Here is a 27,913-nt window from a genome sequence, read left to right as displayed (position 1 = left end):
CCAACACAACCATGGTACCATGTGTCCACCTTTGCACACCAAATCTAGCTTTATATTAATCTTAAGATCATTCTTGTTGCTTTAATCATAGCATAGTTTTGAAACCTGAAACCATAAAATAGTGTTGGCCAAAAGAGCTCTCCACAGAACAACCGTCATACATAACACATCGCACAAACACAACTCTTTTTTTTAATGTTTGATACACAGTCTTCTTCCAACATTTATGCAGATTTTAAATGTGGCTCAATCAAGAATCTATTAATGAGTATGGATATCCTCCATCTATCCATATCCATAGGTCAACATCCATTGACTAGAATCCAATATGGAATGATGGATAAGCACACTGATTGATGCCTAGCCATCTATTGATGATACACATTCAATTCAATTCAGTTTTATAGTAAAGGGTAAATGGACTGGTTCTTATATAGAGCTTTTCTACTCTTCTGAGCACTCAAAGCGCTTTACACAGCTTGTACTTTCACCCATTCGCATAAGCACATTTTCTTAGTGCTTTCTAACTAACATTCACACTCCGATGGATGCATTGGAGAGCAATTTGGGGTTAAGTATCTTGCCCAAGGATATTTGGCACGCAGACTAGGAATCGAACCACCAACCTTTCGATAGGTGATGACCTGCTCTACCGCCTGAGCTACAGCCACTCCAAACCGCAACAAAAGTTGCTTCAAGGTGCTTTATACTGTAAGGTAAAGACCCTACAATGATATAGAGAAAACTCCAACAATCAGATGACCCCCTGTGAGCAAGCACTTGGAGACAGTGGGAAAGAAAAACTCGGTTTTAACAGGAAGAAACCTCTGTCGCGACAGGTTGGGGTGAGGTGTTGGAGACAATAATTTATATCTTAAATTATTAATCAAAAGCCAGAATATATTAGGTTGTACTCCTATCATGTGTTGCCACTTACAAACTATTCTAACCTCATTGTGTCGTCCATTTTACATTCAGTGTTATTTTTCTGCTCATGATACAGCATGACCCATTTCCATTACTGTCTCGGGAATCCACTGAAAGAATATTGCTTCTCTCGTTGTCGAAGGGCAAACTCATTTGGCACTATAATTGAAATTGTCACTTCACTCCATCACATTTAAGTTATTTTTCTTCTCAGAGGAAAGAACGAGGGAAGACAAAAAAGCAAGGAAGAGTCTTCTCACTATTCCCCAAAGAGACATTTCCCTCCACATTGAGCATAAACAGATTTGCAGGCTTATGTAGAGAGTGCAAAGTCATGCCCACAGAGAGTGCTGCCAGCACCCGTTGCTGTCTGCCTCCCTACAGACTACAGCTAAATCCTCACACTAATCTCCAATTAAAATGGCAATAATAGGTGTTTGCCCAACTCAGTGCTCACCACTGCACCCCAGCTCCATCCTCCCTTCTTCCAACCTCACATCAAATCTGTCACAGGGACACACACACACACACACACACACACACACACACACACACACATCTACAAAACCCCCATCAGACTCTTTCCAAAGTGCCCAAAGGATTGACCTAGATTGAGGCCACTTTAAGAACTAATTTCTGCAAACACAAAGGAGGATTAGTGGAGATTAAGATGACAAGGTCTGAGGATTGAGTGGTAGCTGGCATAGGCCAATTATAATTACTGTTCGAACAAAAAGTGGACTGTGGCTAATCCATAGAGGGCTCGTGTTTGGATCTGCTCTGCTCCAAAATTGTTATTTAGCTCATAATTTTGCCAGCGACTGTACCTTAAAAGCTCCACATGGACCACAGCACCGCTGTCCATGTCTCTCCCAACTGCCGAAATCTTCTAAAAACAGCACAGGCTCATTATTCATAAAGGCGCAGCGATTAAATCCTGTGAAAGGATTCGAGATGGGTTGTATTCAGAGTGTGACATTTTCTGCAAGGTTATGCTAACTAAATGTTTCATCTTGCTCCTTTCAGCCTTATGGTTCTGTTTGCCGTCGTGCATTGTTGTGGCCACGCTTCCAGACTATAAACAGGTTGCTGGCAAAGAGCAGCTTACCCTGCTTAAGCCAGTAATTTTTCCTAACATATTCCATATGTTGATCTACTTTGCTGAAATACACATTCTGCTCGGCCAATGTGATTAAGCCCGATCACACATATATTGTCAAATACATCCAGTGTGCACGTTTAAAAGTGGGATTTTAAAAAAAATTGTGATGAAAATGGGACACTTAGTCCTCTAAAGATCAATCCAGTGCTTTAAGTTTATGTTGTTGCCATTGATCTGCTCTGAAAAGATGGCTTTTTCATGTTGGTCCTTTTCTGCCCGTCTTTATCTCCTTTGCTTAGACTAAATGAAGCAAAATGCTGGAGAGGGAAACATGTTTAAGGAGCCGACCCAAAGTAAAGTTTGATGTGGCCACTAAAGCTGTCAGTAAAGCCGTGTGATAAAGCTCCTCCGAAATGCCAGACGCTTTTCATCGTTTCTGACGCAGAGCTTTGGGTGTTTCGAAAAGTTTTCACTGCACATTGGGGCATTGGGGACTGGGTGTGTGAGCGACTGCGGCCAGCAGAGTGTGTCTGTGGGTGTTTGGAAGTGTGCTCGGGCGCATGTGCGGCTTGCAGTGTTTATGTTCATGTGCGCGTGTGTGGTCCGGTGCAGAACAAAAGCGGACACTCATCGGCGGGGTTGGCGTGCGCAGAGCACATTCGGAACGGGAAAGAGAGGCAGGCTTTCATCTTCTCGCGTGCTTGTTGATACCCCAATGGGGACCACATGCCCGAGTCAAGCGAGGAATCCTTTTGTGCGATTAAGACTAAAAGTTTAGGTGTCCCCCACTGTTGGGGCCCTGAGATAAAGCTTCATAGCCTCATCAGGGAAGCCAGTGGAAGCCAATGAAATCCCTCTAAGGCTCAGATAACAACCTGCCATGATGGAAGCCAAGCAACGGATAAAACAGTCAAAATCCTAACCAGCTGTCAGACGTCCTGCATTACTCTGCTAATTACAAACTCTGTGGGTTTCCAGATCCCCCCCCTGCGACCACCTCCAACACCCTCGGCTGTCCCAGCCTCACCTCTGCTCCATCTGTGAGCGTGGCATTTAATTAAGGAGACTTTCCTAATTAATGAGAAATACTTCAAACCTGCAGTCTGACTTCAAGTGCTTATAAAAATGCCTGAGAAATTGCAGCTCTGCACACCGCTCACACTCATTCATTAGCTGCGGCTAAGCTACCTTACATCAGCAAACATTCATTTATCAAGCTCATTGTGAGCAAACCTCAGTAAACACTGTTTTCTTTTCCTTCAGCTATGTTTTCTTTTCATTGTTGTCTTGATATATATGTATTTTTCCCTCTTAGTCAGGTTGTTTTGGTTTGCAGATTAAGGTCTTAGCCCGGAGTTGTTTGTACCGACATGTCTGTCAGAGTAAAAGCAGCGCTGACCTTTATCTGACAGGTAGTTTCAAAGGATCAGGGAAAGTCTGTCCCCAGAGAACGGTGGGTAATAATGAGTTCACATCATGTCCGTCCTTGAAGATTGCAGAATTCCAGTCGTTTGGTTAATCAGGAAAGCTAGAGGTGCACTGTTTTAAGTCCCTGAGAGTAAACAGTTTTGAGCTACTTTTCAATTTTATGCAAAACTTACTTCACTTTAATTGCAGAGGTAAACAGAAAATTCAAAATATTCTTAAAAGTGAAACGAGGGATTTGCACCATTTTGGATTGAGGGGCCTAAATTAAAGAGTTAATTAATTTTACCTCTAAACATGCCATTGTACCCTAACCTCTTAACCCAAACCTAACCATATATTACCTTTAGGGGTGCAACGATATTCGTATCGATATTGAACCGTTCGATACAGTGCTTTCGGTTCGGTACGCATATGTGTCGAACAATACAACATGTAATTTATTTTATCAATTTTCCTTCTGACGATGCTGTCTGTGTTGAGCGCTCAGTGAATCTGTGTTCGACTACTCCGCCTAGGCTGCACTGTCCAGCGCAGATCCACTGAGCGCTCAACACAGACAGCATAGTCAGAAGGAAGAGCGCAGGGCAAGCTAGCGAGACAGAAGTTAAGCTCTCCTTGCAACAGGCAAATTGAACCTCATTCAGATCTGGCGTTTGGAATTATTTTGGTTTTCATGTGACGTATGACCCTGAAGGTAAGCGAGTCATGGACTAAAGTAAAACAGTATGTTGGATGTGCCATGCAATGCTCAATTACATGGGTGGGAACTAGTGTGTTAGCGCAGTTAGCTCGTTAACGTGTTGGCCGTCTAGCCCCCATGCACAAGCCTGACGTCCCGGGGCTAGAGATTTTTTCAGTCGGGCTACCAAAATCTATCTCTTCCCTGCCCGTCGGGCTATTGTAGGAAAAATATATGTCAATGCTTTTGCATTCTTTCAGAAATGTAGCTGGGTAATTATGTCATTGGCATCGGTGAGCCACTGTCAATATGTGACATATTGAAGTCGCGTTTGAATTTGCGCTTGTTTTTTTGCTTTCACTTTGCAATCGTGCGAACTGTGTATAGAGAGCGACAGCACTGATCTGTGAGTGATGATAATTTGTGCACCAATTCCTCTGACATCGTCTTATTAATCGTTAGCTTACTATGCAAACATGACAAGTGAAATCTCCCGCAGCTTAAACATGTGAGAGGTTGATCGCGCAGAGAATCGCTGAGCTTATGTGAGTGCATGTGTAAAAGCGGCAAGATATATATATTTTAGTTCTGCTGAGCCAAATAAGACAGGTCAGGGTGAAGAAGTGACAGCCAAAGAAAAGCTTACCACAAAACGGAGAAGTTATGACAAATCAGACTATAAGGCAAAAAGAAAGTGCAGCTTTGGACAAAATAATTTCTGTGGCTGCAATATGACGAGCTAAATAACCAGGGCTGCACATAAGTGGTCCGCAGGTGCGCATTCGCTGTCAAAATAAAAAAACACGCACAAGGGTTAGGGTTAAATTTAAAAACTGTACTTTTGAGTTAAAATATATATTTATAATTTTAATAAATGACAAATTAAAAGTGCATGAACATTTTTTTGTATCGAAAAAATATCGAACCGTGACACCAAAGTATCGAACCGAACCGAACCGTGAATTTTGTGTATCGTTGCACCCCTAATTACCTTATACTCAATCTTCATACTAAAATGTAATCAATTATGTCATGGGGTGTTGCTTTTGTCCCTAAAAGAGGATGCAAGTGATTTATTTAAAGTATGACGTTCACTCACCAGCTACTTTGCAACATACATCTTGCTGGTACCAGGTGGACAGATTCAGCAAGGTCTTGAAATAATTCCTTGTGATAGCATCATGCAATAGTTTTAAGGCCACAGTATACCACAGTAGTCACTTTGCATGCCAGTAATGTCAACACAGTAACATTCATTCATGCTTGGCGTTAACTAGCCACTGCAATATTCTCCTGAACAGTAGGTGTTGCAAGTTAAAACATTCCTCCACATCATCTCCCTCTGTATAATCTGTGAATCTCTGTGCTGGTGTGCCATTGAAACTGTGTTAAAAACTGACATGGTTGAAAGATGCACGACCGGCACAAATGGCATCTTGCGACAGTGGATGTGACGTTCATTTGGTGTAACTTTGTCTAATGGTGCCATTCGCCTGGCACCACACAGCCTTGTTGTAAGCTGACAGGAGTGGCACCTGTGGGTCTTCTGCTACTGAAGAGCATTCAGAGATGGTATTCTGCATACTTTTGTAGTAAAGAGTGGTTAATTGAGTTACTGTAGCTTTCCTGTCACTACACTAAACAGTTCCTGAAACACTCAGATGAACCCTTCCTGCACCAACAACCATGCCACATTCAAAGTCTGCTTTCAAAGTAGCTTTTTTTAGCTTGTCCCTGTATTGACAGTGATACTGGTGGTACAGACAGGAACTGTAGGAAAGGATAGAGACATACAGCAAAGGTCAAGCTAGTGGTTTTGTGACATGTGCTCTTTACCATTAAGCCATGAAGCGCCCCCATAACTGATTATTCTGAATGATTTCTGCAGCTATACATCTTGTCAGATTGATATAGGTCAACAGTGACATGCCACCATACTTGTTCCTAATGTTGTCTGTTTGAAAAGGGCAGCTGACGAGGAGTGGAAGATGCAAACAGGGCACATTTAGACCCCACCGCCCCTGTTCCCTCCCTTAATTAGAAGGCAAGAGTTAATTGATTGTTTTGGCTTCTCATTCACGTCACAAGGGAATAATGTTTACAGACTTCAGCCTGAGCTATGCTACTTTAAAGTTAAGCGCTTTTACCCCATCAACCCACCTAAACCACCAGGCCCTTCTTCAACTACTCCCCCCCACCCCTTCCTTTCCCAACCTCAAACCACACCCGAGTGAAAATCCATATAACAGCAGAAATTGCAGGGCAAATGCCTTTGAGCCACACTGATTAAAAGACCCACCAACCCCATTTCAAAGACGACATAAACAATGTTAGGAGCACGCTGCCTGCAGTAACTCACCCCACTGTTATTACATCTTATGAAGTAGTTCGGCATTTCATCTTTCTGTGGTTTTCAGCACTGAGATAAGCCTGAGAAAGCTGAGGTAAGCTAAGTGGCCTTAAAAGCATCCCTGAGCGGTTAATAAGTATGTACTAATGACTCCCAAACACATCTTATCAACATAAAAAGGCCTGATAAAGCGCCAGCATAACCAGAGGGTGAAGTGGTGTTTTGATTCGTAGGCTCGTAAATCTGCAGCTGTCAGAAAAAAAGGAGTGTAGGTATTCATGACACTTGCAACATGCAGTTATTGAGCTGTGGTAGAAACACAGTCTTATCTACGGCCTCACCTAAGTACAACTTCATCTCCTGATTGTGTCCTTTTCAAAACCATTAAACCATAACTAAAAAGCCTTGTGTTTTCACCATCTACGCCATCTAAATTGCTTCTGTCTCACAGCTTTGAAGCAGCGTGAAGTGTTTAAAATCCAGCAGAGGAGAATTTAAGAAGGGTCACGGGTGCTTCTGTCAAGAGGTATGGTGTCTCAGTGACAATTCAGATAAGATTCCCGTAGATTGGTTGCTCAGTTGTTCTCAAGCTCCTATGGGAGATGCAAGTGAGTGTGTCATTACACATGATACATGTGCTCTGTCCCAGAAGGCATTTTCTCCCATACACAGTCATTGGAACAGCAGCAGCTGTGCAATGATGAATCTTGTGTAGCATCACAAACCACTCGATCCAATAACATTTGGAAAGTCTAGAAAAGGTGATTTTATTTCATCACGTGCAGGAATGTTAGCTGGTGGAAGTCTTGGACTGGAAAATGATATTGTACGGAGGATAGGTCCTGTTAAGACCGTGCCAAATATTGATTAGGTGGTGTGTCCACACTAAAAAACCCTAGCAACTCCTGAATCAAAATGTATATGTGTCATTTAGGGGATCCAAAAGGACTGCTTAGCATTGTCATGTCACAGAACAGAAGGTTTGGCCTTTCCCTCCACAGTTCAAAGATGTGCATGTTAAGTTTAGAGATGGACCGATCCGATATTACGTATCGGTATCGGTCCGATACTGACCTAAATTACTGGATCGGATATCGGAGAAAAATAAAAAATGTAATCCGATCCATTAAATATCACGAAAGCACCTCACAAAACTTGCAACACGCCGTAACTCACCTCAGAACGTAGGCATCACGTGATAGAGCAGCTGTGGCATGCAGGACCTGTCGGTGGTCTGGATAGCATGTGGAGCTTCGCTAGCAACCTGGCATTTCATCTCCGACAAAGTTATCCCCGAGAGAAGTAAAGCAAGTGTGTAAGTCCATCTCTGAATGTTTGTAAAGCATTCCCACGTTAAGCTTAACAAGCGACTGCCTCTCGCTCTCCGGCTGCTACTTCAATCGTGAAACTGCTTAAATGATCAGCTGATCGGCTTTTCTGTCGCGAGTCTGTCTCTCGTTTGTTTTTGGTCCACTTTGCGCCAGAAAGAGCAAACCAGCGGCTGAACAACAGCAGCACGTTTAAGCTTGATAAGCTGTTGTTAGAATTTATTTAATATTAATTTCTACACCAGGATCTTTTTCTACGTAGCTGACACTGTGCAGGGGCGGATCTAGCAAAGTTTAGCCAGGGGGGCCGATAGGGCATTAACTGGGAAAAGGGGGCACAAAGACATACTTTTCTTTCTTATTCTCATTTAAAATGTCTAGCTTTTAATAAATAATTATCTGACACCCAAAGTTTTAATTTGATGTAAAATGAATAGAAGTCAATTACTGTACATAGTGACTATTAAGTCTAATATATATACCCTAGTAAGCTATAGTACTTTTTACTTTGGGAAGGTACCATCTGTGCAGTCTGCAATTTTGTTGAAGAAAGATGTTGAATCTATTTAATATTTCTTGAAAAATAATTGATTTCTGTGCATTTTTTTTCACACTGCATCAAATTAAGGTTGATTACGTCGATTAAGCATCATGAGGTGGCGCGTGAGGGGTGGTTCCCTATTTTTTATTTATTTAATTTTGTTGTTGCTGGGAGTTGGAACCCTATTAGTTAGGTTGCTTAATATTTACGCTAAGTACTCTTTAAAATACCAGAATAGGGAGGATGGTGTAGGTCTAAGTTTATTAGATTGATCAGTATTACTGAACTATGAAATATTTTTTTTGTATACAGGTATAACAGAATAGCTTTAGTGTAGTTGTTGTTTTAAACTTGAGTATGAACTTGCAGACTTGCAAAATGCAGCAAGATATTTTAAAAAACAGTTTTGTTGATTAAAAAACACTATATCGGATTCATATCGGTATCGGCAGATATCCAAATTTATGATATCGGTATCGGACATAAAAAAGTGGTATCGTGCCATCTCTAGTTAAGTTAATAAGTGATTCTAATAGACTGTAGGTGTGGATGGGTGAGCGTGCGGTCGTTGTTCTCTCTGTGCTGGCCCTTTCATGTCCAGCCTTTTGCACTCAAATAAGCTCCGGCAACTGACACCTCATGACCCCGAAATTGGATAAGCGGTTAAAAAAATGGATGAATGGATCCCCTGACCTTTCCCTTTGCAGCACCACGAGGTTGACATTTATGTTATTGAGTGTATGCCCCCTCCAGGTGAATTCTTATTTTTTGTCCAGTGATTTATGGTCAAATGACTGGAAATATTAAACCTGCTATATGTTAACATTGTCATTCAACGTACCAGCCGTAACAATTTGTCTAAAGACTCGGTGTAAGTTATGTGCATTTTCACTAAGCAGCCAACAGTAGGGATTTAAAACCACTGAAAGTCATATGAATGTGTAGGCAAAACTATAAACCAGGCATAACCATAAACCTGATTAATAATTGTGTGTATTGTGTATAAATCAGTGTATAAATGGGGCATCCTTCAAGTCAGGTATCGGAACTAATTGTTGATTCTGAAATGGCTACAGGCGCAAATGTGGTGGGCGAGTGGCTGTCTGTGTCAGTTTTTACACGGAGAGACACTATAGGAAGGTGGGGCTCACTGTCTCTACCAATGGTTCCATCCTCAACCAGTTTGGGACGAGTTTCTGCAGATGCAGCCATCAGAGTGTAAGTGCGACTACTAGTCAAGGTACACACTTATGTGAAGAACATGCTTTGAGTCCTCATATATATAAGTGACAATCCATTAACCATTTCTGGGGCTAAGACAATGGATGGATGAATGGATGAATGGATGTGCTGCGCTGTGCTGTGTTGTGCTGTGCTAAGATAAGATAAGCTAGCTGGTAGTCAGTAACTGAACTTAGCAAAAAGATAGAAAACAAGATGAAAATGCTAGCCTGCCTCTGTCAATAAAATAAAATAAAAACACAGACAGCACCTCTGAAGCCCACTAATTAACACATTTAATAGTAACCTAGTTCTAAAGTCTTCCAAAATCAAACAAAACCAGGAGCAGGAAAGCTCTTGCTGAACACTACTTTATTGAACAAGTCATTAACAACAACTTCTTCTTCCTGTGAGTCATGGTGCTCACCTCACGTGTTTATCGACAGGCACAACAACAACAGGCACCTTCCCTTCTTTTTTTATGAAGCAAAACTTTAACAAACTAAGTTTGCTGTCTAAATTTGCACTTGGACTGAGAGGTGAACAAAACCAAGGTCAGTCATGCATTAGTAGCTCCCTTGTGTTCTTTTAATTAAAGCACTTTTCTTAATGTCCTCATCTCCCTTCAGGTGATGTAAAGCAGTAAATTAGCTTGTGGCTGCAAAGCACCATAATCAGCAGGATGTCTTTCCAGGGATACCCACAAAATTTGAAGGACAGGGTCAGTAGGATTATCCTTGGGGGAGGCTACATTAATGACACAAGCAAGAGACAAAAGCACAGGGCAAAGATAAATAAAAGAATAAGAAACAGAGTCATTGTGGATCAGGAGAGACTTCCTCAGACTTATTTTCTGCCCATCCATTTTCATTCAGCTTTCTCACAACAATGCAAGAGCCGTGCTGTGGAGGATAAATAAAACGAACAAAGGTGTTTTAAATGAACTGGAATAAACTCGTTTAAAAAAAAGAAAGACGCAAAAACAAACATGTAATGGAAATTTAAATTGGTAGAGACAAACAGCAATAAGCCAAAACCATAGAACATCTCTGCAGACATTCCTGTCTGCAGTTAAAAGGAAGCCTTGATAAAGGTTAGAGGAAGGTTTTGAAAGTCTTCTGTGACCTGAGCCTTGCATGGCCTTTTCTTTAGCAGTTTATCATTTTTCTTTTTTTCCTGCCCGTTATGTTATCTCCTGAGTCTGCTTTGTGGTCTAGATAAGCAGCATATGCTGAAGGGCTTTTGAAAGTAAATTAAACTTCACTGAAGGACACAGAAAACAACAAGGTTCAAAAGAAATACCAAAACATTTCAATGTCACCATTGCATTTTCAAGCAATCTAGAAAATGTAATATAATATTTCAAAGGGAAACCTGGTGTACTTGTGCTATGAAGTTATTTTAGAGAGTACTTTGAAAACTTTTTAAATTTTTAAGTGAAAGATTAACTTTATCATGTGGATTTTTTTTCTGCTATAAGCTTCATTTTGGGACATGTGACAGTGGCACACTGGCCCCTGACACAGTACCCTTGCCTGAGGCAGATTGGTTTTCAGCTGCCTGCCTGAATGCTGATGTAACTCATAGGTCAGAGCGAGCACAGCCCAGCGGAAGGCTCTCTCATTTCGAAAACATTCCTGGCATGATCACAGTGTCTGTCTGGGGTGGTTTGAACCAGCTCCACCCTGAATGGCATGAAAATTTCGTGGTTGGGCAAAACCAAAGAAGCTTCCAGCTTTGTGTCCATGTACCTGAACCTCTGCACAGCTGTCTCCAAAAGTTGATTCTGTTCATCTGGACGTAGCGTTTTGTGGGAGAAACGTTTCGTCACTCATCCAAGTGACTTCTTCAGTCTCAGCTGACTGCAGGTTTCCCCAATCTTATAAACAGTACATTTGCATAATGGCTGAAACCAGCCCACTGAAGGAACAATGGGCTGGGAGGTCAGTTCCTTAATCTTAATTATGCAAATTCTCATGACCATTGATCAGCAACCACTGACTAAAACCCACTGATCAATGGCCATGAGTACCATTCACAGAGAGTTGGGCAATGGCTGCAATCACAGCATTGTAAGATGGCGAAAGATGTACCCTTAGGCCCCCTCCTCGATTCATTGATGGTCTTTCCCTTTTCACATAAATGACCTCCTTGACTCCGCGCTCAAACCAGCATTCCTCCATGTCCAAGATGTGCACATCCTCATCCTTGAAAGAGTATCCACTGGCCTGTAGGTGTAAATAGACTGCAGAGTCCTGGCCTGATGAGGTGGCTCTTCTGTGTTGTTCCATCCGCTTCGCCAGAGGTTGTTTGGTTTCCCCGATGTATAAATCCTGGCAATCCTCCTGGCACTTGACAGCAAACACTACGTTACTCTGTTTGTGTCAGGGGAACCGATCCTTGGGGGGGCTTTGATCAGTGGATTTTGGTCAGTGGTGTTGATCAATGGTCATGAGAATTTGCATAATTAAGATTAAGGAACTGACCTCCCAGCCCATTGCTCCTTCAGTGGGCTGGTTTCAGTCATTATGCAAATGTACTGTGGGCTTGACCAGTGAAATGACATGATAATGTGTGTGAAATTGCACACAAAGTTCTGGTAGCACAGAGTGTCCTGTAGTTATAAAATCAAACAAATATTAGGGTTTCGTTAATTTACAGAAAACGTCCTCTTTTTTAGTATGCTTCCTCTGTGCTAATAATAAATTTTAGATCAATTTATTGCTTTCATGTAGTATAGAAATCCTTCCTATTTTCCAAAGCCATCCACTGGGCTAATTGAGTCTTTGCCGGGTCGATACTGGCCCCCTAGGCCTCATGTCTGACACTGCCGCTTTGTGGCATGTCATCCTGATATTGAATTTATGGCTTTAGGTTGAAGAGAATATGCACATTTAACTCTCAGAAGCCTTCCCCCTACTGTGAGCATAGTACTAATCTGATATTGTATGCTGTAATTTCTTTGTACCATGGAGCTTTATTGTTTCCAAAGGCAATTAAAAACATCATTTGCCAAATGTTCGCCCTCATTCTGGGGCCATCTCACATACACAGTGCCAATGCTGGAAGTACTCATCAGTGCATCACATGTGTACTCGTAAACAACTGTAAAAAGTCACCGACATAAAATGCACTCTGACTCATGCTTGAGTAGCAGTAAAGTTAAAAACTACAGTGCCCATCAGTTTTGAGAAATGGAAGAATCTACAAATAAAATGAAACTAAATATCTGTATATGTATTTGTATTTTCTATAGGAACCAAAGATCTTGGAGTTCAGTACCCCAGACAAACCAGCACTGAGACTTATGCACTGTTTGTTTTGGCCTTCTAATGCAAGATGAATAAAATATAATGATACCATATAGCCACGTAATTATATTTAATTGTTCAGGAACATTTTTGTGCCCCATCTCAAAATTTGTATAAATAAATCAATAAGACCTTTGATACTTTTTCATTCATCTTTCATTCATGTTCCAGATCATCTGCTGACATTTACAAAACACAGAGTGGTGGTAAAGACACAACAAATGTGCAGTTTTTATATTTTACTGGAAAAAAATCTGAAATGTTTTTGTCTGTGTGCGCGTGTGCGTGTATGCACATTACTGAGTCAAGCCTAATGCCTGCGTTGCCAGGCGACGGTGACATGTAGGTACATTGTTTTTATCACACTCGGCCACACATACAGACTGCCCACACAAAATCCTAGACTTTTAGTCTGTTCAAGCCAAGTTCTGCATAAGCTTACAGCACCCAAAGGATTCACAGTGTTAAAGGGTCGAGCCACCCTCGGTATGGTCTGGGAGGCGCAGGGAGGTGGGGGTAAGGCCGACATCCTGGCGGACAGGAAGCCCAACTTCCTGTCTTGATTAATGAAGGGACTGTTGAGGCACAGAGGGGCCTCCCACACACAAAGCCCTCGCATTTAACCTTCAGTGTCAGCTTGATGTTGGTTTTTTCCCCCGGATCTCAGAGTGCTTGAGAAAAACATTCTTGTAAGAAAAGTGAAAATGGTGCCGGTACGATTTTTCACAGCTTTTTTTGTTTTTTCACAACATCTCAGCACATGCTGACACAGTCAGAAAAAACACTTGTTTATTTCTCAAGCCACCATCCCCTCCCCTCCAGCGTGTTTTTGCTTGCATGAGGGTCGGGGATCCAGTAGAACTGGTGTTTCTCAACCACATGTCACCGGTCAGGAGTTGTGTCAGGGCGAAGAATGTAAACAGAGTCAGCAGAGCTGGAGCTGGAGGAACTCAGCCGGTGGCGGTGCGCTCTGCGGTCGCGGGCTGATGGGATGTTAAAACTTGTTACTTGTTAAAACCTGGGGACGTCCTAAAGCAGCAAGGACTTCACTACTAGCGTGCTGCTTTGCAATGCATTTCATTGGAAGATAGAGGAGGGGGAGGGGGTGTAAAAAGTGAGAGGGGGAGTCAGGGCTGGGGAGGTGCTTTTTAAGATTTCATGATGTCTTCCAGCCCCCACAGTTGGCAGGGAAAAAAAAAGGTTGCTGTTGCCAAGGTGACTTGACAGAGAAAGGGAAAGTATCTGGCTGTTCTTGTGCAGGAAGCTCAGAAGCCAGGGGCACAGATAAGATGATTTCAGTCCCTCCTCCACAGAACAAAAGCCGTACGCATGATATACTGCCTTAAATACCTCAGGACGCTCTGGCTGCTGCGTTCACCCCAAAGCTGCCGAAATATGTGAAACATGCAGCAGTGCAGAAAGTCTCCTATGCTGTGCTGAAGCTGCCTTGCGCCCTTTAAAATACACACCACCACCACCACCGCGTTAAAACAAGCCAATGGACAAATGGTTTTTGGCACTGAGAAGAAAGACACAACACTTTACAGTCAAGAGGAAAAAACTCTCATGTTTATTTAGCCATGAATTTCACATTGTGAAAAAAATCACATGTACAAAATAATGCCATAAAAATAGAAATTAAAACTCTTACATGACGAAAGGAACCGATGCACACCGACGGTGGCTTAATTTACATCAACACATGAAAGCAAGATACTGCATCCGATTCTGAGCCGGCTGGATTTCCAGATAAAACAAGAGGATAAAGGAGGGCAAAGAGCTGAAATGGGAAATGCCACTCAGCAATTAGGTGCAAATTGAAGGGGCATTCATTACTCTCTTGTTGCCAGGGAAACTTGTGTTCTACAGGGAAAGAAGTACTCCCGTCTGATTGGCGGGGCCGGAGGCTCCGTGTTCCGTGGTTGGATGAGGTCAAACTTATGGAGCCACAATGGTTTGTCCTGAAATTGACAATAAAAGGGAACTTTTGGGTGGCTTGGGGCGCTGAAGCAGAATTTACTGGGCTGTTAATCCCCTGTTGATTTAATTTGAGTGCACATAGAAGTTTTAAAAAAATTACATACATATTCCACCAAAACATTACCTCTTACATTGAAATTCAATGATACCATTAATATTCAAATGTAAAACGCCAATGTTCAGGTCACACAGACAGACACACAGATGAAAAACGCTGATTAATGTTGCCAAGTGTTTCATATGAAAGTGTTTAATGACACATAGTTTGGTCTTCGGATACCTCTTTTTTTTTTTCTTCTTTTTTTTAATGTGTATGAATGACACTATGGTGAAAAGCACTGTGGTGTCTGCCCTTAACAATGCACAGCTTACTGGAGTTCTTAACCTAATGATTACAAAGACTCACGAGAAGCCAAGTTAGCACATGTGACAGTCGTCCAGCTGTCACAATCTTAGCCATGTCAGGGTTACTCTCCCTTGTTGGTACTGGGTCATATACTGCACCAATCTGCCAGCCTTTTCTGTTTTATGGTTCATCTAACCCACTTCATTTGGTCTCCTATTTAGGCTGATTTAAGGCAAGTTTGGACCCAGATTAGAGCTTAAAGAGAATTAAAACAACATTTCTTTCAAAGCCGTTCAGTCTTCTATAGTGTAAGGGACTCTATAGTCTTGCTAATGACTGCTTTACATTATCCGTAGTGTGAGTCATTCTGCCTCTTGCATCCATGAAACCCTGGGAGAGGTTTCTCTTAAAAGAACCAAGTACCTCACGCAAAAAACTGGACTGTCCAAAATACAGCCGCCCGCCCCAACTGCGATGAAATTAAAACACAACAACCGGCCATGCACAACATAACCCAAACATACATTCACATAATGAACACAGGCAGAGAAGAAAATAAATACGATTAAAACATCTTAACATAACAAGAGTATTCATTGCCATATAAATTAAGACTACATTGCAGCAAGTTTAAGAAGAAACTGATAACTTCTCAGTTTGCGTTTAAGGTGACGAGAGTCCATGCCAGTTTTTTTGTTATCTTTTGTTTGTTTTCTTAGCGAATCACCACAAACATGCTCAAAAAAGGGTTCAGCTACGACTCAGGCGAGCGAGCCGCTGCGTTTGTCAGAAGCAAAGCCAGTCTTTTACAGCATGAAGTGTTACGGCGTTCCTTCCGAGCCTGCCGAAATCCGCCCAGCCCTGTGTACAGTGGGTTGGTTCAGCGAGCGTCACATGCAAACATGTAAGGTCATGACCTCAAGGCACCTTCACCCCATCCCACTCCTTGGCCATGCACAGATCTACCCCTCCAACCTCTTCCAACTCAGCTTGTGTTGGCCATCAAAACCTCACAAACCAGGCAGTGCCCTGTCACTGCCTGGTTTGTTTCTGTGTCACAGCTGTTAGACGCACAAGCTTGAAACGACGCAAAAGAAGATACAAACGGAAGAGCTTATTAGAGGACTGAGGGGGTGTTTGCTCCTTCATTCTGCCTTTTATAAATCATCTATGTTCAGTCAAACTTTAACCTATCCTCGTGTTCCACCTCCAGCAATCTAAACAGGGCATCTGTCATGCTATACATTTTTTTCTTCTTTTTCTCTTAATATTTAAAAACAACAATAAAGTCCTAACAAGCATTTCATGACTGAACGGGGGGAAAGAAATGCAGGTAGTGTGATATGTTTTCAGCACGCCAGTGGCAGCATGAAAGCACAAGTGTAAAATTCCCCACGCAGAGTGGGAGTTTGTGCCAAGCAGCAGTTTGTTTGGTTTGTTTGCGTGAACTTCTTTTTACTGTACGCCTCAGCTTCCATCTCACAAAACGAGAGATGGCATCGTTCTAGTGAAAGCGTCCATCTGTCCATGCCTCTGATTTTTTTTCTTCTTTCTTTTTTTGCCTCTTTGCAACATCAAAATGAATGCGGGCGTCTGTACATCACTGCTCAGTGTCTCTTTTGGAGAAAAAGAATGTGTGCTTCTTCACAGTTGGGAGACCAGTAGATGATGCAAAACAGGGAAATCTAAGGGAGAGAGAAAAGAAAGACTCATTAGGCAGGCTAATAAGGTGAAAATGCCTGAAAGCAAACAGTGCTAAACAGTTTAAAGGTGACCTTTTAATTAATCAAAACAGTACAGAAGATGGATTAGGAATAAAAGATTTTTTTTCTGTCTAAAGAGTCAGGGTGCACAAAATAAAACCAAACTCCTGCCTAGTGGACTGTATCCCTGCTGTTGAGTCAGCTTTTTGGAGACGTGTATTTGTCTTTACATGAGCAGTATTGGATTGTGTTTAATTCACTTAATAATCATGACAGACATGAGTGATGCACATGATCTAAACAACAATTTAGGAGTATGAACAGTCCACAGGTTGTGTTTTACTGCAGAATCAGTGAATCTAATTCAAACTCAGTGAATGTATTGCTGGGAACCACAGTGAGAGAAGTGTAGTGTTTGGTGTCATTTGGGTGAGCGTGCCTCACATGTTGGTTACAAGTTTCCTTCTGTTAGCAGTATATTCAGTTTAATTAAATTCCATTTTGTTTATACATTGCGCCAAACCACAACAATAGTCATCTCGAGGTGCTATATACTGTAAGGTAAAGACACTACAATAATACAGAGAAAACCACAACAGTCAGACAACCCTCTATGAGCAAGCACTTGGCAACAGTGGGAAGGAAAAACTCCCCCTTTTAACAGGAAGAAACTAATAATAATAACTCGTGACTAAATGCAAAGTAGTGCATAAACACATAGAGAGTGAAAAGAGATGAGTGAAGTGCATATGAGTATATGTCTGTGTTACACTCTCCCCGTATGAGTAGTGCTGTTGTGTACCTTCAGATCCAGAAACCTATTTAAGTACTGGATTTCTGTTCAAAATTATTAGTAGTCTGAAAACTGGAGTCCTGAGTTTTGTTTTAGTCCAGAGATTAACACAGATTTGCTAGAGTATTTAAAGCAGTGGATACTGTGTGATCTCCATTTGTTTACTTTTATGTCAATAGTTTGTTGTTTGAAGCCTGATTACTCTGACATGTTCTAAAAGATGGGATTATTAGCTTAGCTTATCTTATCTTAGTTTAGCTTAGCAGCTAACTGTGGAAAATTGAGAAAAAGCTAGCGTGGCTTCATCTGACGCTAACAAAAGCCATCAACCATTATATTCGCTTCACCCATACAAAGACTGAGGCCTAAAATGATTCTGTTATGCCTCACATTAGGCATTTTGGTGGTAATTCTTCAACCATTTTCCCCTGCTAACAGCTTTCTGAGAAAATAAAAAAGGAGAACTCAAAGAGGAGTTAGGAATTTTCCCCTGGGAGAAAAAGACTGCAAACTTCGTTTTTTCCCCTCACAGCTACAATCTCCTCCTGTGAGGTCTAACATCCTTCATTCTCCTTTTATTCCTAAACAGTCAGCCTTCTTTTCCATTCCTCCACATTTCATCTTTTCACCGCGTTCATTGAGTAGACTGTCAGTTGCCATGACAGGCAGACACAGAAAAAAAACAAATTCTCTATTAAATTAGTGGCAGGATTATTCACTTCACTGAGCATTTTATTGCGCTGGCTTACAGATAGTTCAGGCCTTCAGTCTCTCTTTCAGAGACAAGTCACACACAAAAAAAGAAACAATGCAAAATATTTCATCCAGTAAAGAAGAGGAACATCACAGCCTTATAGCAGTGATGCCACTCCGAGCAGTTTCCTGGGATTATCAAGTGGGACACCGTTTGTGTGTGTCAGTACTTTGCATTCATACCTGCTAGCCATTTCAGAAAAAAATAGAGAAAAATGAAAGACTGTCTGCAAGGCTATGTGTGCGTGGGCATCGGAGTAGGTTGCAGTGATTGTCTGATGTGATGTGATCATGACCCTCCAGCCTGCAGTGCGCAGAAAGATCAGGTTTGCCAGCTCACTACCCATGCTCCACATACGTCCAGCCTATTTACCATCAGAGCCGGAGACCGTAGTTAAAAATAAGACCAGGAAGGCACAGACGGAACCGGAAGAGACCGTAAATTTTCAGAGCGAGGCCACTACTATGAAGGATGGTGTGTGTTTGAGTGGGCTGAGGGGTAGGTCTCACGCCGTCTAGCTTTACAACGCCTCCTCATGTCCCTCGCTGCCACTTCTCGCAGTCGCCTCATCTTGTAGCTGATGATGAATGGTTTCCGACACTGCGTGAGTCGCCGGCCACCTCCCTCTCACCCAGTGTAAAGACCATAACCTCATCAAAGGAAGGCAACTGAGAGTGGATTATCCGCGCTGGGGTGTTGCAGCCTGCTGGTGTGGAGCTTGTCTAATTGGCAGACCCCTTTTTCCCTCTTAGAGAGATTTCCCCCACAGGAGCAATAAAAGTATCCTATTCTCTTTCAATTACCCTCTCTGTCCTTCGGCCCATCCCCGCAGCCGCATAACTCACTTAACTAAAGCACACAAGCCCTATCAATCCCCCACTGGTCTGCCCTCCACTCCACTTATCGTGCCAGTATAACTCTTATTGTGAAAATCTAAAAGCCTAACAGAGTGAAAAATTGCATCATGTTACAGGCCTGAATTCTTTTTAACTTTAAAATCATGATACTTCAAACTCTAAATGCAATTCACATAGACATACATCTATACGGGGGTAAAACATTAATAATGCAATTCAATACTGAGTGTTTATACTACCAAAAACTGTCAAACCCTTCAAAGGTTGCGTCAAAGAATCGCTCTAGTGTAGCACTGTCAGATTTGTGATAGAGGGTTCTTAAAAAAGGATCAAATTGTATGATTTCCCTTGGGAAAACCCGACTCTTGGACTGCCCTAGATCAAACACGAATGCTGACAGAGCTGTCAAAGAGTCAGATGTCTTATAGCAGTGGCTAACATAGCCTCGAGGTGCTAGTCTCAAACAGAAGGGAAGTGTACTGCTGAGGTGGGGTTTTTTTTTTTTCGTATTTCTAGTTAAATTTCCAGTTACTTCAGGCAATTTATTGGATTTTTTTACAGCTCCAACTGAAACAAAAAAAACCTGCTTCATACAACTGTTCTCATATATCGCATAATACCAGTACTCCACAAGGCACGTAAAATCAAAGGCATCAGGAGCACGATCTTACCTAATGGAAAGGGTGCATGTAGAGGGTTCTGAACTCAAGCAGGTAGATGTTTCCAGGTGCTGACAAAAGCAGTAGGAATGAGTGAGTATGGCACTGTAGTTATGCTGTTCCATGCATCCAGTGTGGGGTCATAGCAGTCCAGAGTTTTACACCTCTGTGTGCCAAAGTACCCACCCACCACATAGAGTTTGTTCCCTGATGCCACAGCCTGGCAGCTCATCCTCTTGGCAGTCACATCACCCACTTTTGTCCACTGGTAGCTCTCGCTGCTGAACTTGTATGCTGAGCATGCTGAGAACTCTGTGTCTCCGCCCATGACGAAGATCTGGTTTCCCAGGACAGCGGCGGCTGTGTAGCGCCATGGCTGAGGGCAGGATGCAGGCACGGTCCATCGGTTCTCCTGCGGATCGTAGCACTGCACCTTGGGCAGCTTGTCGTGGGTGACGCTGGTTCCTCCGAAAGCAAAGAGTTTGAGTTTGACGCTAACTACTGCTGCGTTGCTCACACCCTCTCTCAGAGGAGCTACCATTGTCCACTTGTTTGCCACGGGGTCAAACTGCTCCACCTGTTTGAGAGACACTGATGGAGAAGCTGGAAGGCAGCCTGTCGCTGCGGTGTGACCACCTACGACGTAGAGACAGTGTTTCAGCTCTGCAGACCCGTGGCCGAACCTGGCAATCAGCATGGGTGCCGCCTTTGACCATTCCTCATGGACAGTGTCATAGACCCAAACATCTTTGGACACGCCATTTTCTGAGCCTCTGCCACCAGTGATGTACACCTTACATCCAATTGCACAGGCACTAAACTCCTTCCGTGGACTGGGGATGTCAGCCTTTGGGATGATCTCTTTGGCTTTCTGGTCCACAAGGTACAACTTGTCACACATGAAAGTCTGGCCACCCAGAAGAAACAGGGCATGGCTGGTTTTTCTGGGTCGAGCACATGGGCTGTTAACAACGCCATCGTTCTGCAGGATTTTCAGCTTACAGCGAATAGCTTCATCCACCAGCTCCTTGCTCTTGGCCTGGGAGTTAATTAGCTCTTCGGTAGAGACGTTCTCCATTAAAAAGATGGCAGGCAATAGCGCAAGGCGAACCGTTCTCAGGAGCTCCGGGAGATGGCAGTGCCTCCTTTCCAAGTCGTAGTTGATCCAGTTAAGAGCAGCTTCGTAAACCAGTCTCTCGTCTTCTGTCTCTAGCTCCTCATGTGATAAAAGCTGCACCACCATATCTTTGGGCAGTTGGAGGAAGTCCTCCGTCTTGCAAATAGCAGGAAAGTTGCTGAGGCACATGCCCCAGGAGAGCTCTGACAGCTTGGTACACTGATGGGCATCTGACAACAGAAGCATGCCAAGGCAGTTGGATGGGTGAAGGTTTCTCTCTAAGAATTCTGCGCAGGCATCCCGGATGTCCTGAAATTCCAACATGTCCCCAGCCTCCAACAACGACTCTGCATTCTCCTCATTGATGACCACCCGTGATGAATAAGCGTAATCCAGCAGGAGCTCCAAAACCTCCGGGTGGATCGAATCATGGAAGTCAACCTCACTGGCCTGACTTTCCCTCAGGCCACCGCTGAACATGGCCTCAAAGTAGCGACTGCAGGCAGCCAGCACTGCGCGGTGGCAGGGAAAGGAGCGGCTGCCAGCATGGAGCAAGACGTCGGTGAAAAGCCTTTGCTGCCGCAGCGAGTTGAGGTGCATAAGGACGCTGTCGGCATAGGAGGACTTGTGAAAAAGGTAGATGTTCATGGAGCCGGTGCTGGCTCGCGATTTTCGGTTCTCATGGACACACACGGACATTTTCATTGAATCCTAAAATGAAAGAGATAAAGAAAAATCTCTCATCAATGCACTGCACATTTGAAGCCCACTACACATAATTATTATTCACCAATTCAACATTTCCCACAACGTGTATCTTCCGTCTTCAAATAGTCTGTAATATGGTGTATCTTAACCTTTTAAACACATCCACTAAAATTTAAAGCTAGATGCAATTTATGTTGAAAAATGGGGCATGTAGTAGCTATTAATCAGGAGCTTTACAGTGCAAACAAACTGTTTGTCCTGTACAATTAGTCATAAAAATGTAGGTTTAGTGAAGTGAATACAGTGGATGCACTATGTGGTGATGTTGATGCTGATATATTACATTGTTGGGCACTGATATCCACAATGAGATAAAAAAACAAAAACGTAAAATGTATTTTTGGAGGAGGAATCTCAATCATTCCCAAGAGATCAAGATATTCAGAAAGAGATCAAGTGATTACAAATTACAAAACAGCATAAATCTGAGGGTTCTGAAGGTCGAGTAGATAACAATTGTGTTCTTGCAGAGACTGCAAGGCCTTGCAGCTCTGAGCAATGCTAATCCTCCTCTTTCAGAGATGCCACGATTAACAATGAAGTTTCCCTTTGCAGAGGATTCTTCATGAAAAGGGAAAAAGAAAGAGACAGTGGGTCTCTTTTAAGCCTCTGAGAAATGCACTCTCCTTCCAGAAAATCACAGCTCCCATCTTCACTGTCTTCGCCCTGTGCTCGCTCACAGCTCGCTTTTATTCCAACCAATTTCTAGACATGTCTAGTGCCTTCTGCACTCTATTTACAGAGGGACCAAGTCTCTGTCTGACCCAGTAAATCCACAGCTGACAGACATTTTAAGTTGTCAGCCTGCCCCTAAGTCTATCGGTCTTGATAGAATTTGATAGAAGGCTGGTTAATCCTAGTAGTAAGGGTAGGTTTTAGTACAAAAACAGGACTGGGCTTGTTTCTAATGGTTTTGTAATTTCATTCTTGACTGCAAATAGCTCCACAACCTGACAGCTGCTGTAAATTATAATGATTAAAAAGTTCTGATGGCTCAATAAGAAAAAAAAAACATCAATAAAATGCTTCAGAAGAAGGAACAGACTTCCATTTATATGCTAGGTATAAAACAGATGTAGACGTTTAATAAAAACTGAATTCCTATGAATTTCTATGGAGGTTCAACGCTTAAAGGAAGTCATATATATATATATATATATATATATATATATATATATATATATATATATATATATATATATATATATATATATGCTCTGTCAGCAAGCAAATGTTTTACAAACCTACAGGTTTGTAAAACACCTCCCTCAAGGTGGTGTCGGAGAGGCGGATGCTGTCCAAGATAAAGACAATGTTGGATAACACCTCCCACCCACTCCATGACATGTTGGTCAGTCACAGGAGCTCGTTCAGTGAGAGACTGAGATTACCGAAAAGCACCACTGAACGACACAGGAAATCATTCCTGCCTGTGGCCATCTCCCTGTACAACGCATCCACTTAACACACTGTTTGCTGCTACAACTACACATGTTTCTTTTCCAACTATTTATTTATGAGTGACTTATGTATGTATGTATGTATATATATGTATATATTGTACTATTCTTAGTTAGCGTATTGTCTGTCTTGTCTTAATGTTGGTTTAAAATGGAGCACTGTAACAAAAAATAATTTCCCCCAGGGATCAATAAAGTATTCTGATTCTGATTCTGATTCTGAGGTGGCGAGCATTTGATGTTCGAATGATAGGATTTTCACTTCAAGAGTGAAAGAGTTCAAAAGTTCCTTGCTGTCATAAATGACTCCTCTTCAAAAAACAGAAAGCTACAGAGAGCTAAGGACAGTTTCCATTTTCGCTAAGTTGCATCATCTGTTCCAAAATCCTCAGAATGCAGTCTCATGAATAGGAAATCAAGCCCAATCCCTGCAGGTATAAATGCAAGTCCAGTGGGGATTTCTGGTGAGCAGTGGCACTCATACCTTGGGCTTAATATCTCAATGCATACTGAATGAACAGCTATGAATTTTGATTTTATTTTTTTGGCATTCAGGGTGCTCAGAGGATGAATCCTAATGATTCTGGGCTTTGTCCCTTTGAACATGTTCGCACAGGGATGTCAGCGCACAGCTCAAAGGACAGCCATTCCACGTCTTTGTATAAAGAGGAAGAATCTTATTTATCACAAGTTAATGAAACCCAAAACCAACCGCCACCGGTTGAACAGGATTTATTGCATTCCTGCAGTGACAAAACTGGCAACCTGTCAACTCCTGGCCTCTGGCTCATCTGTAAGGAGAACATCCTCACCTAATCTCCTTGCACACGTCACATGCTACACACACACACGGACACATTGCAGCTCAGGGTTTCTAACTGGAGGTTGTAAGTGACTCGATTTAAATATGTGATCCTTATAAGTCAGGCGCTAAAATGAAGAGGTTTCACACTTGTTAATCATTGGCATATTAATAAATAGAACCATTGGTACTCTCAGGCACTGGAGCTGGCAGATAAACACTTCAGTTAGTCCAATAATTTAGCTTCATACTAGGTAGCAAAATGATTACAAGCTAATTATAGTCTACCAGTAAATGATAGACACTTAGCTGAGCTGCTAACCGTCTCTGTTCTTTTGCCAAACAAATCATTTAGTGGCAATAAAATAGCAAAGCATAACACAGCTTTTCCATTTAATCTCACTGCAATGCACTCATTCCTCCAAACAACACTGGTGGCCAGCACAATTACCAAAGGTGATCTGTTTGCACAATCTTCATTTTCCCTGTTGTCAAACGAAAGTGCTCACTCACGCCCGCATACTGGGGAGTGCGGGAAAGGTGAACAATGAAAAGATCAGTAAACCACATGCCTCAACTATTTGCATATTAAAGGGTAAAGCCTGGATTACCAGCTCAAGCAGCTGGTCCCGAAACCCGTCTGTGACATATACAAGCACGGCTAGATTCAAAATAGAAATAAATAAAACAAAACAAAAAAAGTTTTATACAAATCTTAGACAATGCAACGAGAAAGAATAATTGAAGACTGCACTTACGCTTAAAAGTGTTGGATTTGCTTCCTGATTATAAGCTTAAACTTAGACTAACCTCTGAAACATAAGCACGTTTCTCTTGTTTTGATCTTAAGCACTGATTACAGAGGAAATTAGATAACTCGTATCACTGTTTAAATTTGCTTAATCTCATCATCCACAGGGCACAGGCACAGAGCGCATTCAAACATCACGAGTGTGACAAGTCTGTAAAAATTCCTAACAGCTGTCTGGAAACTGTAAATTACATGGAAGTTACAAAAGGAAAACTATTTCAAAGCTAGGATTAAACTGACAAACCCTTTTCGGCTATGAACTAATGCAGGCTGTCTTACTCCTGCTCTAAATGAGAACAAACTCCTGGACACATCTTCACATCTGCAGACGCAATCATTTTCCATGAGAATATAGGAAAATATAATCAATTTCAAAGTAAAAATAATAATAATAATAAGCAAATGACAACATTTACATAACATGTTGGGAAACATGCACTTCCCTCTTTGGTGACTCAAGTTTTTCATACCATAATTTATCTGATTATCTGATGTTTCTGACTCTTTTTTCTTTGCGCAACATTCTTCCTCCTACTTATTCATAGCTTCATGACAAAGCAAAGTAGCAAAGATTTTTAGGTTAATGAAACTTTATTAACATAACCTACAAAGAGGTTCAACCTCAAGTAGTTTAAGTCCCCGCCCTGCCTCCATTCAAACCAAATTGGTGAGAAAATTCCTGAAGGTTTTGTACTGTTGGTCAGAAAGAACAAAAGACATTGCTGTGAGTACTGAGAAGTTCTGCTGTGCCATTAATATTTCTATTTCTTTTACAAAGTGGTCATTTTTATAGTTTATTTTTAAGGACAGTGGAGAGAAAGACTCACAGTTGCAAAGGTGGTGCCCAATTTACCGCAAATGTGCAGATAATGCAGCCTAATTTCAAACACAAACCCTTTGATGACCATTACAATATGTGACAGCTTGTGGTATAATAAAGCAAATATCTCTGTTGCACAAGTTAATACAAACAACTAGACTAAAATAATAATTTGTGACAGCTTATCAGCATTGAGGTTTCCACGCTGCTCTGGAGGACTTCCCTCTATTATAATACCACAGTCAGTACACCAAAGGGTCCAGACAGGAAGAAATGCCAGCAGTGCCAAGATGTGTGGTTGGCTCAGTGGCTGAGAGAGGGAGAGATGTCTTCCTCATCCCACCCCTCACAGAAATCAGATCCACACACCGAGCACACAGCCCAGAAAGCCCACACTACACGCCTCACTCAGAAAGCACACAGTTAAAGGACATGCACATGCAGCCACTGGACTCGAGCCAGGGCCTGGCTGACTACAGCCTGTTTAAAAATCATTGCCAGGTGTTCACAGTCAACCATGGACTCAGGAAGAGGGATGGGAGGGGAGTCACTTCAAAAGTAAACACCGGAGCTTATGTGGACCTCGTTCTGTACATCTGCCACTCGGTGAGTGGGGGCGGTAATTGAAGCAAGATGCAAAACAAGAGGAAAGAGCAATGAGCTATAGATGTGTTCGCCTGCTTCTTCAGTGTTGAAGATCGAAATGTACGATCTCAAGTCTAAATGCACAAACAAACGCCGTACAATTGAAAAAACAAACAAAAAAACCTAATTAAATAAATTAAAATCATGGCTTTGTAACGTCGAGAAGAGCGTGTCACACCTGACGTCGCATTTTAAACAAGCAAAACATCCCCAGCATGCACGAATGTGCAAGGAAACAGCTGAGGACATGAACGCAGACGACCGAGGGGAGATCAGCTATCGATAAATCAATAAATCAATAAAATGAACCTGAACGTGATCAGCGAATGTAAACATTGTTGCGCTTCCTAATGCTCCATCCTGGAGCAGAAGGGGGATGCATTCGTAGTTACTATGTAACAATCGAGCCACACGCTTTAACATGATGCAGTGAGGTGGTTTAGCATTATTAGTATCATCATTATTATAATCAGTATTATTATTATGCTTTGTTTTGTTTTACCTCTTTGGGTGAAAGCAGGAGTTCAATTGTGCCCGGAGTTTCCCTCGAACATGCCACTTCTACAAGAGCCACGATGCAAGCCTTACGCTCGGGGAGTGCAACTCCGTGGGATTTATATCCGAAAGGTCACGGAATACTAAGTCGAGATCCACGCCGATTGTGAGTTACAGGTAGTTTACCGAGGCTTCAATGGACCTCTGGGCAGCCGGGTATCAATAGATGGTAGCTGTGATGTGAAGGATGAGCGGAGATGTTTGGATGAGCTCCTCTAAAGCTGCTGCTGCTGTGTGACTGAATCCTATGTGTCCTCCTCCTTCTCCTGCGCTCCCACTTCTCTCTCACTGAAACAAGTGGGTGTGTCCGAAACCGAGCGAAGGAAAGAGAACATGTACCATACCATCCCACTGTGTAAGATAATTACCAAGTAATCGCTAAAGATGAGTTCAGTTAAATTTTTCTTTTTTAAGGACTTTCTGACCGTTCAGACTCTTAATAAAGTATGCATTAGAGGAGTCTAATGCATGATTAACGTAATCATTAATATGATTAACGTATCTGTATATATATATATATATGTCTCTAAATCTTTCTACAAAGTAACTACTAAGCAGGCTGCGTGGATAGGAGCAGTGCTTAACTTGGTTTGAAAGGCAAATGCTTTAGTAAAATTCTGATACAGTGTGCAGGATCTGCGTCGCAGCAGTCCACGTAATGGTTTAGTGGTTCCTCAGAAGACCAAACAGGATCCACCCAGCATTGTGACAGAAGAGTCAAGAGAAAATTAAAGGTATTGTTCCGGTGTTGTGCTTTGTGGACTCAAGACTTTAAACAGCCACTCCAAGACATTGTGAAACAATAACATATAGGAAATGCCACAAAGTCTGACTGAGTCACATTGAGCCAGTGTCAGGTCCTATAGGATTACAAAGGTCTCTGTGGTTTTTAGTAAAAGGGGGGAGAGCTGGGAACGGGAAGTCCAATTTTATCTGTGAGCATCTTGTGTGAGTCA

At 42.2% G+C, this 27,913-nt stretch overlaps 1 protein-coding gene across 1 annotated transcript; it reads right to left on the bottom strand.

Annotated features, from left to right (window-relative positions):
- Positions 1-14,434: 14,434 nt before the first annotated feature.
- Positions 14,435-27,224, bottom strand: enc1 (ectodermal-neural cortex 1). Its single transcript, XM_085280115.1, has 3 exons — positions 26,905-27,224; positions 19,992-21,807; positions 14,435-16,898 (listed from the first exon to the last, which is right to left on the bottom strand). The coding sequence occupies exon 2, from the start codon at positions 21,799-21,801 to the stop codon at positions 20,026-20,028; it is 1,776 nt and encodes a 591-aa protein (XP_085136241.1). The 5' UTR covers positions 21,802-21,807; positions 26,905-27,224; the 3' UTR covers positions 14,435-16,898; positions 19,992-20,025.
- Between the last annotated feature and the right edge of the window lie 689 nt (positions 27,225-27,913).

The sequence above is a fragment of the Mchenga conophoros genome, linkage group LG7 (assembly GCF_057382185.1).
Source record: "Mchenga conophoros isolate Kocher_MC1m ecotype Shallow Benthic linkage group LG7, M_conophoros_male_GT1.1, whole genome shotgun sequence".
Lineage (NCBI taxonomy): Eukaryota > Metazoa > Chordata > Actinopteri > Cichliformes > Cichlidae > Mchenga > Mchenga conophoros.
Note: the sequence above shows the minus strand (reverse complement) of the source record. Positions and strands in the feature narration are given on the sequence as shown.